This window comes from Agelaius phoeniceus, chromosome 15 (genome assembly GCF_051311805.1).
Source record: "Agelaius phoeniceus isolate bAgePho1 chromosome 15, bAgePho1.hap1, whole genome shotgun sequence".
Taxonomy (NCBI): domain Eukaryota; kingdom Metazoa; phylum Chordata; class Aves; order Passeriformes; family Icteridae; genus Agelaius; species Agelaius phoeniceus.
In genome coordinates, this window is record NC_135279.1 from 14124981 (window position 1) to 14136861 (window position 11881).

An 11881-nucleotide genomic window follows, 5' to 3' on the forward strand; every position below is an offset into this window, starting at 1 on the left:
CCTACAGTGTCATTTTGGTGCCTGTCCAAGTGGTGAGGGTGGGATGAGCCACCCTCTGCAGCTGAAATGTAACAAAATGCAAGAGAGTGCTGAGCAGTAATATGGAAAGCACTTAGAAGAGAAGAATGCTAATCCTGTTTTCATGTGCTACAGCATAGCCTCTTGGGGCAATTAGACAATGAATGTAGTTTTGGGGACTTTCAGTGCATAAAACTTGGGAGGAGGAATACATTGGGAGGGAAATGGTGCAGAATAGCTGTTTCCAGCAAGGCCAGTCAGTGTACTCTGTCACTTTTAATGTGCTTAAGAAAGTTTGATTTCTTAAAGAAACAAAGGAATTACTTAAATCTAATAAAAGTTGAGAATTTTTGCTGTCATGATGCAGGACAGGATTGGAGTTGTTAAGTCACATTTCTCTTGCAGGGCAGTCAGCCGTTTTTGCTAAAAACCAGTCAAGGGAACCCTTTAAAAATCCCCCACTGCCTTATTTTTGCAGTCTTTTGTGTGGCTTTTTTTTTTTTTTGGCAGTGAAGAGGGAAGACATATGACTTTCTGCTGATAAGCACTGTAATACATACCTCTAAGGCTGATTGCACTTACTTCTTAAATGGGCTTTCTTTTAGCTGCTAATTTTACAAAATCCATATACCAAACCACTGAATGGAAGGGAAAAGATCTTGTATCACCTAAATGCAAACACTTGAATAAGAGGCAAATCAAATCCTTCATTGTTGTTGGTTCCTTTCAGACCGTGTGTGTCAGAAGTGATGGTGTTTGACAGTGATGATGCAGAAGCAGCTGGAACAGCCAAAGTGCAAATTGCAATGAGGTATGTGCAACATATTTTACTGGATTTGCCTTCCAGTGGGAAGGATGATAAATGGGATAGTGCTTTCTGTGCTGTTTTCTTCTCAAGTCCTATTAATATTAACTGATGCCGTTTTTTAGTGGAATTTAGAATTACACTTGACTCCAGGAGGTTCTTGGTTGCCCTCTTTAATTTCAGTGGAAATCATCTGATGATATTGTGGTATGAGGGTGCAAACCAGTAATGGGAGCACTGGCAGTGCTGGGCTGGAGAGAGCCTTTGGCTGGATTGCAGAAACCTTAAAGTGCAGCTTGGGTGGGTAAAACTGCTGAGAATAAGTGGCAGTGACAATCCCTGACCTCATGTGGACCCCACAGTAGTGGGTAAGGTGTAGGAGGGCAGGCACAGAGGCATCCTCCATAAGTGACTTCTTGGAAGTTAAGTGGGATTTGAGGAAAAGAAGTAGTACAAAACTCATTTGTTATGGCCATCCAAAGCAAAAGGCTACTCATTACATCCTCTGTTGCACTTCAAGTTTTTTTACTTAAAACTTTTCCATATTGCAGCCATTAAGGCCTCTCAAAAAATTGTAGCTACAATGCAGCAATCTAACTAGACCCCAGGAAAAGCAATGTGTCAAATTGACAGTCCATTGTATCTGAACCCTTAAGTTCTGGATGTTCTGGACTGTTCTATATTCTGGATGTTCTGGTAGCAGAACTTGATGTAATAGGAAACTGGTTTTGTTTTAAACTGTGGGCGAGTCACGGTCACATTATAGTGTTGTCTTGTTTGTAAAATTTTTGTATTCTTTGTGTGAAATACTCAGCCACAGAGTCCAAGGCAGAATTCTCTAATAAAAATGCTTTTCTGTGTGTTTCTGATTCAGATACGATGACAAAAATAAACAATTTGCCATACTGGTCATCCAGCTGAGTAATGTTCCAGCACTGCTGTTACAACAAGATCAAAAAGTGTAAGTGGGTGAAACAAACACACTTGATATATTTGAGTTGGATCCCAAAGAGAATGAAAGTGAGATTGGCGTATGAGTTTTCACACTCTTAAAAATTTACCTTTCCTGAAACGTTTCAATACATCATGTGGTGACACTTACAAACTAATAAACCTGTAGTCTGAAATAAGGTGCAGTTACTTCCTCAAAGGTCTGTATGTACTAGGGAAGGACTTGCCTGGAATTACCACTGGCTAGTGAGGTTCTTAATTGTAGCAATGCCTTGAGCATTTGTCCTGCTTCAGAACTCATTGGACACCTGTACAGGATTGGGAAAATGTGCAGCTAGACTGCTAGACTCATTCCAAGCACAAGGTCTTTAAACTCAGCTGTGTGCTGAATTAGCTGACAAAAATTGGATTCATTTTTGCTGTTCCTACCCACAGAAGGATGTGAGCAGTGTGACAGGTTGCACAGATGTAAACAGCCATGTAAAACAGGATCCTATGATGTCTGAGTACGAGGTTCAGAAGGATGAAGTCTGTGGCAGCTTGTCCCACGTCACATCTCTGACACTGTGACGAGATGTTCCTTTCTTCTCAGTTGACTGCAGCTCCAGAGAATAGGAAAGCACAGCTGTGGGGGTACCACTTGTGGGTTTCTCTGGGTCTGGACTGAAGGCACTCGAGACAGTAGTTCATGTTGGGACTCAGGTGTTTATTATTTCTTATCATAAAACAGTCCCACTAGTGTGAGTTTGGCAGCCTTTCATTAGAAGGCACAAAATGGCCAACAATCTCTGGTTACAAGGTCTTTTAAGACTAAACTATCCAATTAAGAGCTGACACCTGGATTATTTTCCCTTTTAACCCAATAACTGATCCCAAAGAGCCCACAATGCAGACTTTTCTGCCCAATTACAAAATGCCACCCAAACCCATGGAGAAGAAGGAAGAAGAAGGAAGAAGAAGAAACCCAGGAACACACCCTGTGCCCTCCATCTTGCTTCCATCCACAACCTACTAAAAATCCCAAAACCTCAGTTTCTCACCAAGTGACACACCTACACTACTCTCTATAATCTATTTCACACTTTTGTGGATTCCAGTCTATCTTGAATCTGGGAAACTTTCTCCATGGATGAGGGTCAAAGTCAGTGCTGCCCTGGGGGTCAGGGCAGACAGAGAAGTATTCCCAGTACTCTGGGTTTGCACAGAGAGCAGGCTGACTCTCAGTGAGGGGTTTTGGGAGCTGCAGAGGTGCAGGGAGGGCAGAGCTGAGGTCAGTGTGTCCCACAGGAACATCCGTGTGGCGGTGCTGCCCTGCTCGGAGAGCACGAGCTGCCTGTTCCGCACCCGGCCCGTGGAGGCTGCCGACAGCCTGGTGTACAACGAGCTCTTCTGGGTCTCCATCTCCTACCCAGCGCTGCGCCAGAAGACTTTAAGAGTTGATGTTTGCACTGTAGATAAGTCTCACCTTGAAGAATGTTTGGTGAGTATCCAGCTCTGTTTCAATAACTCTGTGTTTGTTTCCTCTTTTTAATTAGACACGATGTTAGACTCTTGAGGTATGGCAATTTCTGTGAAAGCCTTCCTGATAATCTTTAGCTATGTGGTCTCTCCCCCGCAGCGTTCTTTGCAGTGACAATTTCCATCAGGAAAAACAATTACGAGATAAATGTTTTGTTACAGAACTACCTTGTCAGACCACTATATATTTCTTCTTCATGATCTGATGTCAAACTATAACTAGTTTTCTTCCTTTTGGAAACATTTATGGTATTGCAATTGAGAACCAATTACTGTGATTGTGGATACATCAGGTTGTGTGCTAAATGCAATGTATTAAAAAATGACAAGGCAGATGAAGAGAAACGGGATATACAAAGCTAAAACATCCTGGCAGTGATTTTTGTCAGCCTTGCAAATTTCTTGAAAGAGAGTAATCCTCTCCTGTTCCTTTCTCTTTCTCTTTGAAGCTCTGGCTGTAATTTCTCCCTCCTGCATAGCACTGTTTGTACTTCTGGATTCCTTGTTACAGTGGAGCTCTAGTGAAACACTTGCTACTTACATTGGAAGCCCTCAGCAATGCTGAAAATAATTAAACATAAAGCATTACTAGTGGTGTTGAAACGGGATAAACAGGCAATTTTACTTTTTGTTGAATTTGCCAAAATTAAGCGGTCCTAGGTTTTCACTCTGATTTTTTCTGACTGGTGTGGTAGCTGTTCATTTTAGTATTACACTAAAACTGTGGTTTTGCTCTCAATAGGGTGGAGCACAAATTAGCCTTGCTGAAATATGCAGATCCGGAGAGAAATCAACCCGTTGGTATAACCTCCTTAGCTATAAATATCAGCAGAAGCAAAACAGGAAAAGTAAACAAGGAAACAACCACTCTGAAGTACCCTGCACTGAAAAAACAGTAAGAACAGCTGCTTAAATGGAACAGATCTCTTCTAAATAGGACTAACACGAGGGTTTGTGTGGCTGTTACTATAGAGAAGTGAAGGCTGCTGTGTTTATATTTACAACTAGAATGTGTTGTTAAGTGCAGCAAAATAAGTAATTGTTGATTCCAGATCTGCCCTTGTCCTGGGCTAAATACTTACTGAAATCTCTGCTCAGGAAGCTGAGGGATGTGTAAGTGATGTGTGGCCTCCAGCCTTCCTGCAGTGCTGCCATGAACTGGCTGGGCAAATCAAGGCAGAGTTTGCACATGCAGGGCACAGAGGGTGCTCAGCCTGGAGCTGCACACCTGCACAGGCTGGGGGAGCCAGCTGTGCCCACAGCGCTGCTCTGGGGCTGCTCTGGGGCTCTTCTCACCACACAGGCTGGGCACTCTGCACTCTCTGAGAGTCATTTCTTCACCAAAAGCCTCTTTCTCTCCTCAGGACTCTGTCTCAGCGCTCTTGGAGCAGACAGCTGTTGAACTGGAAGCTGTGGAGAAGAAACTGGAGGAAAGCAGAAGCACTTTAACTAGCGGAGAGAGCTGGTAGGTGCCATCCCACCATCTTGTTGTGGAGCTATCAGAGCATTTGGCTGCAGAGGAAAAAGCAGATTATACTGAGCTGTGGGAGGCTTCTTCTTTTGCTGTTTTGGTGAAAAATCCTGTTTCTTCTGTTCTGGAGGTTGTCTTAGAAAATGAGAACAAAACTGATAAATGTTGAAAATTGTCAGTAGCACTATGCTAATTTTGTTATTTGTACAGTCTGCTATGGATGCCCTGAAAACTCCCCTCTGTGGTGCAAGGCTTTGCTTGAATTTTAATGTGGCTGTTCTTTATATGGTTCAGATTCAGATTTCCTTAGAGAAGTCCAACATTTGAAATAGAAAGCAAGCCTGACCAATGGGATTGATGGAGCAGCCTGCTGTGAGTTCAAGGCAGCTGAAAAGGGTGTTAAAACAGTGCTTCAATTTTGTCCAGTAACACTTTTTAACTCGGATTAATGGCATCCTGAGAGCTCCCCTCAAGATGCACTTGCCTTAAACTTAGACCACATGGCTGAACCCTCATCTTGCTTCTTTTGAAGCCAGATCAGGATGAAGTTTTTGGCAGTAATGTGGTCTTCTGGTGCAGCTTCTCCTTTCTAAGGCTGTGTTTGTGTAATCTCAGTGTCTGCAGGGCCTGTCAGGTACCTGGCTGCCTTGGGGACGTGTTTAGAGTATTGTCCACAACAGGCCAGTTCAATAACAAAGCTGTTCTTTTCAGGCAAGATGAAGAGGTTCCTGACCTGGAAGAACAGGATGAGATCAGTGAAAATGAAGCAGAGGAGGAGGAAGAATTCTGTGCTGGAAAATTGCTGTGGGATACTGAAGAAAGTCTGAATTCCCAGCTGCACACAGAGATAGCAGTGAAGGTACAGTCAAGGGCCTTTTGAACAGAAAGATGATTTAAGCTTCCCATTGCTCAGCTGACTGGGTTGTTGCTGAGCTGAGCAAGGCTACAGCAGTTATTTGAAAGTTACCATTGATGATTAAATGTTTATCTACCTGAAATCTTTGTAAATAACTCTATGTGACCATTTTGTCCCACAGTTAGTACACCACCGTTTCATGTCTTCTCTTTGCTGCTCATGAAAACTGTTTTAATTAATGTGACAGTAGTTTTGACCTTGTTTAATTCTGAGTGTAACTGTAGTCAAACAGGGGTGTGCTGTATTCAGCTCTCTCTGTGCATTGATTTGGATCTTTGCTGCAGATGCACAACCAGTAAGATAATGGTCTTTAAAATCCTACCTGCTCTCTGTGGGATTACCAGGTCACAGTGATGTGTGGATGCACAGGCAAAGGCCATTGGAATCACTTGTGTTGTACAGCAGTCAGTGGATGCAGAGCTCTTAGGGAGCAATCCAGTTCATGCAGCAGAGCTCCAGGAGTGAAGTGTTAGGGAATTCTGCATGAGAGGGGCTAAAGAATGCCTGGGTTTGAATGCAGCAGGCACAGACGTGGCACAGGTGGCTGTCACACAGCCCTGGGGGTGTCCTGGGCACATGGCAAGCAGGCATTTACACTGCACTGTGTCTCTTTCAGGTGGATAAAGAGACCAACACAGAGAGCCTTGCACAGTCCTCGACTGTAGTTCGTCCAAAAGACAAAAGAGCAGCAAATCCACCCCAAAGTCAGTTTGTCAGGGGCAGCACCATCATCCGCTCCAAAACATTTTCCCCAGGACCACAGAGTCAGTACGTGTGTCGGGTAAGGAGAGTGAAACCCTGAGCTTCTGAGTGCTTGTCTTCACTCACTCTGTATTTCTCACAGAAACCCAACAGTGCTTTCTTCTCTCCCCCTCTGACTCCAGAATTTGCTCTGTCCTCACCTCCTAGGCAGTATCTGGCCTAACAGCATTAAGCACAAATTTATCAGATATGTGTGTGCACATATATTTGTGGCACGTGCAGCTTGTTGAGATGCCCTGTCCTATCTGGAAGGGCTGCTGTAAGACAGTGATGAATAAGCTGCATATTAAACAGTTTCCTGCTGCTTGAAGTGTTCTGTGCTAACTCAGTTAGCTCTGTCCATCTGATGAGGTGAACATAAACCTTTGATAGAAATGGAAAGGTAAGTACCTGATAATATCAGCAAAAAAACTGTGGAAACCTGAAAGTCACCAGTGTGCCTTGTATGAAGGTAACTGAACAGGCCATGTGTTGGGTCAGATGTCCCTTCCCCTGCTTTGAAATGTTTGTTCACAATTATTTCCTGAATTGAGGGTCAGAATAAGCTATAAATATCTCATCTTTTAAGTGGAACTGGCAAACAAGCAAGCACTGTCTTTTACCACACATGACGTGTCCCCAGTGGGCAAGCCATTAATACAGCGGGGCCAGATTTGCTGTGTGGGTTCTCCCTGGTTCAGCAGCAGGTGCTTCCAGAGGAACAAACCTTACTCATTCTGCAGTGCTGGAGTGGTACAGATGCTGTGTCCCCGTGCCTCTTCCCCTCCTCCCCCAGCTTTGAGAAGGGAATTAAAATTAAAGCCTGCTTGAGCTGAACTCTTTGTAAGGGTCTACAGACAACCAAAAATCAAGGCAGGCTGTGTGTAACATGGCAACTCTTCAGCTGATAAACCCAGGGGGAAAGCTTTCAGGTAAACTTGCCTCTTCCACCACTAGCTTAAAACACAGGTTATAGAAAAATACAGATTAGAGAAAACAGAAATTTCTAATAAAATAGTCCCATGCTTTACATATGCTAGGAAATACTATTGTTTATTATTATATTATTATTACTACTTAGCTGATTTTTCTGGGCTATTTTGCCCAGCCTAGTTACTTGCTAAGGAGAAGAGCAGTGGGGCAGAGTCCCATATCATAGCCTAACTTAGTGTCTCTCTGCTCACAGCCTATTTCCAAAAAGGGACAGAGTTGGAGGCTTGTGGCAGGGTCTGGCTGTGCCAGTGCATGTTGTGTACTCAGACTGGGGTGACAGCTGCCTGCATTTCACAAAACTTATAGTTCTGCTTACAGCAACCTCTGGTCTTGCTGGCAGTGTGTGTATGCACTGCTTGTATTTCTTTCATGAAAGATTTGTGGTTTTCACCTTCCTTTTCAGCTGAATCGCAGTGACAGTGACAGTTCCACGCTATCCAAAAAGCCTCCCTTTGTGCGGAATGCGATGGAGAGACGAAGTGTCAGAGTGAAACGGGTAAGAACATCACCACTTTTCTTTTCCTCTAACACAGACATGTGCAAAAATCATAAAACTGTTTTGAAAGGAAAATTTGCAAACATAAATCAGTTGCCACGTGTTTTCATTCACAACCTTTTCTCTGTGTGCAAGAAGTCTCTCAAGGATTCTTTGCAATATCAGATTATGACTGGGACATTTAAGCTAGAACTCAATTAAAACATTTAATGTAGGAAAATGGTTCCTGGTATTTTCCATCTTGTCAGAGAAGTAGCACAAACAGTTTTGCTGTGTTTATTGTTGTGAGATTCTTAAGTATTTAAATAAATTTGAGGAGCTGAAAAAGAAGCTGAGAATGATGTCTCAGGTGACCCTGTTGTAGCAATGCCTTGGCACACAATAAACCCCTGTGCCCAGTGTGATGGCAATCACTAAGATTCCCCCAGGATACTGACACTGAACTCCTGAGGAGATGGTTTTCTTGGGACAGCTTGTGTTTGAAACTAGCAGAAGGCAATATGTTACTGGAAAAAGGAATCACAGGTTTTTCTGCAGCACTGTGGATTCATCTGAAGATGAGACATTAAACTTAGGAGGAAGGTGTGCAAGCAAGACTTGTTCAGTTGGCAACGCTGCCAAGGGAGAACTTGAGTGGAAGCACAGAAATGAAAACACTTATCTATAGAAATGAAAACACTTATCTATAAGAATTCCTTGAGTTTGTGGTATGTCTCAAGACAGACTGGAAAGCAGGATCAATGGAGATGGTTTGTGTGAAGAGAAGCATTAGAAGGATGGGTCTCACGATGTGTTTGTCACCTTGTGGGTGGAGTGGCTGGGACAGTTCTCCTCAGTGTGCTCACAAACCCCTTCTCTCCCAGCCTTCAATCAAGGCCTTCGGTACAGAGCGCCTGATCCGCACCTCGCTGGACCTGGAGCTGGACCTGCAGGCTTCAAAAACCTGGCACGACCAGCTGGTTCAGGAGATCTCAGTGCTGAGGGAACTGAAGGAACAGCTGGAACAAGCTCAAAGTCAGGGTGAAAAAGAGTTGCCACAGTGGGTGAAGGATGATGAAAGGTTTCGACTGCTGCTGAGGCTTGTGGAGAAACGAGTGAGTCATACCTGCCTTGATTGGGGTTTTGTTGCACTCAGTGGAGAAATTTTGGGAACAGGGGACTTTGGACAGTCAGTAAATGAAGCCTGAGCACTGTTAGTCACTCCTGTCTGCCACATACAGCTCTATCAAGCTGTTAGTCCTGAGCCCTTCCATTCACCAGCAGAGAGATTTGCTGCCCTAGCAGAGGTGTGAATACAACAAGTCACAAATGCCATCTGTTGTGCCAAGTGTGTGCCCCCAGTCTGCAGGAGGTGTGGTGTGTGGTGGTTGGCACTTACCTTACTCTACATCACACCCTCCCCCATGCACAGGGCTCCTTCTCAGCTTCTGGGATTTCTCAGCACCTCTGCTGGCACCAGGCAGAGACCAAGCCATGCTGGCACCAGGTGTAGGAGGCAGTTGGTGTGAGGTGCTCTGTGGGGTGCTGTGTCTGCTGATCTTCTGCCTTAAAAGAAGATCAAGATCCTTGTATCAAGAAGATACAAGAGAAAACTGACAGAAGCCATTATTCTTACCACAGGCAGGAAGGACACCTTACAAACAGCTCTCTCCCTTAGAATGGTTACTTGTCAAGCTGCAGTTTAGCTTCTGTGGCTTGTGACTTCCAGAGTCAACAGTTTCCAGACCCCTCAGACCTGCAGCTGAAATGGAGGTCAGTTAGGATAAGATAATTCCTCCTGGAAACACAAACAAGTCTTCTCCATTATTCATTTAGGTGCAAAATCCAGAGCACAAGTGTGAGCTCAAGGCTGATAAAATGATGAGAGCTGCTGCCAAGGATGTCCACAGGCTGCGAGGGCAGAGTCGAAAGGAGCCTCTGGAAGTGCAGTCATTCAGGTAATCCTAGGTAAAGGGGAGGAAAAATACCATGATTTTTCTGTGGGTGACCGAGATGCTGATGAGGAAGACTGATCTCTGCAGATGTAGTTAACTGTTCTGCTTAAATAAGAGCTTCTGTATTTTTATATCCAAGTATAAGGTCTGACTCAGGGGAATTAGTTGCAGGACTGCATATGATCAAAGCAAGCAGCATTCTCCAAGTCATTCCCCACCTGGCAACAAATTCTGTAACACAGAAGCAGCCCTTTGCTTCCCTAAGTAACAGACCCAGAAAAGAAAAAGCCCTGAGCCTTTCTGAAATGGCTTTTGGTAAGGTCAGTATTGTGGCTTTAACTCGTGTCTGATAAGTAAATAAAAAGTGTAGGTTGTGTACATCTGCTCCCTGTGGAGACAGCTGGTGGGGTAAATTCTCCTGTGGATGCTGGACATTTCTGGCAGGATTTCTGTTGCATTAACAACTGATCATCTTTTTTCAGAGAGAAAATGGCGTTTTTCACACGGCCAAGAATAAACATCCCAACACTCTCTGCGGACGATGTGTGATCACCATAAAGTATTTGCTTTCTGGACAATTCTACAAATGCAGATTGGGTTTTGAAGTTATTTATGTGGTATTATGAAGGTACCAAGGCATTTGTATATTAGAGCTTTTGTCAGTATGTGGATGTTTTGAAGATTTTTAGGTTAAAGTTATATCATCACAGAAACCAGCATTAAAGTGACAAGATTGTATAGTTTGTATATTTAGGAATGTATTTTTGGGAAATAGAATTTTAAATAAGAACAAAATGCAGCGTAAGGTGCTGTTATTCTTAAATAATGCTGTTTAGACTTTTTGTACAGCTCTACCTTTTAGAGGTTTTACTGCAATAAAATAAATTTGAAGGAACCTCACCCCTACCTTCTATGATGTTCTGCATCGGACTCTCCTCTGAGTGATGTATTTTGTACCCTGTGGGGAATGCTGGGAGCCAGCTGGGGCTCCCAAGTGCTGTGAACGAATTCTCTGTGAGCTGTGAAGCATTTGTGTTTCCTGCCAGGTCATAAAAGTAGGTGTGAAGTTCAGAATACTTGCACTTTTAACGTTTGTACTACAGCTCATGTCTGTAATGGGTCTGTTAAGGTAACGTGGGGAGCCCATTGAAACCACTGCTGTGGGAGGAGGGCTGCAGGTTTAAAGTCCATTTTAGGTTTTTCCAATAAAGTGACCTTTCTGGACAAACCTGTCTTCTTGTTTTTTGTCTTGAGTGAATCTTCTCATCCCCTGGCACCTAATATGGGGTTCTCTTGTGTTGCCAGCTGGCAGCATATAGCTTTTCACATCTTGTCACAGGAGATGCTGTAATGGACTCATTTCATATCATCATGGGATATCCTGAGCTGGAAGGGACACACAGGGATCATCCAGCCCTATCCCTGCACAGACACCCCAACAATCCCACCCTGGGCATCCCTGGCAGCGCTGTCCAAAGCTCCTCTGGCCGTGCCCATTCCCTGGGAGCCCGGGCAGTGCCAGCACCCTCTGGGGAGCCAGAGCCTTCCCTGATCTCCAGCCTCAACCTCCCTGACACAGCTCCGGCCGTTCCCTCGGGTACTCGCTGTTTTTCCTCCCTGCTGGACATTCCCTGTGCCCATTTTGTACCCACCTGCTGGGGAGGGGACACAATTCAAAGTGCTGGGTGGTAACATGGAATGCGGGGCTTTGAGGGTGCTATTCCCTCTTCCCTATCCCTATCCCTATTCCCTCTTTCCCTTTCCCCTTTCCCTATCCCTATTCCCTCTTTCCCTTTCCTTCTTCCTTTCCCTTTCCCATTCCCTTTCCCTTTCCATCACTTTCCCCTTTTCTTATCCTTATCCTTATCCCTATCCCTATTCCCCCTTTCCCTTTCCCTTTCCCTCTCCCCTTTCCCTTTCCCTATTCCCTCTTTCCCTATCCCTATTCCCTCTTTCCCGTTCCCGTTCCGCTCCCGCCGCAGGTGTCCAGGCCGCCCCCGTTCCCAGGGCAGCACTCCCGGCCGCTCCGGCCCCCCTG

The 11881-nt window shown here is 44.5% G+C and overlaps 1 protein-coding gene across 3 annotated transcripts in view; it reads left to right on the forward strand.

Annotated features, from left to right (window-relative positions):
- WWC1 (WW and C2 domain containing 1) overlaps positions 1-11075 on the forward strand; it is a 66813-nt gene extending 55738 nt beyond the window's left edge. For all 3 annotated transcript variants that reach the window (XM_054643047.2, XM_077186631.1, XM_077186630.1), the window contains exons 13-23: positions 749-829; positions 1698-1784; positions 3062-3254; positions 4035-4187; positions 4657-4757; positions 5475-5622; positions 6296-6460; positions 7817-7909; positions 8773-9003; positions 9725-9846; positions 10326-11075. In XM_054643047.2, the coding sequence (XP_054499022.1) occupies positions 749-829; positions 1698-1784; positions 3062-3254; positions 4035-4187; positions 4657-4757; positions 5475-5622; positions 6296-6460; positions 7817-7909; positions 8773-9003; positions 9725-9846; positions 10326-10392 (1441 nt within the window). In that variant the 3' untranslated portion in view covers positions 10393-11075. The remainder of the gene's footprint in view (positions 1-748; positions 830-1697; positions 1785-3061; positions 3255-4034; positions 4188-4656; positions 4758-5474; positions 5623-6295; positions 6461-7816; positions 7910-8772; positions 9004-9724; positions 9847-10325) is intronic.
- The last annotated feature ends 806 nt before the right edge of the window (positions 11076-11881 follow it).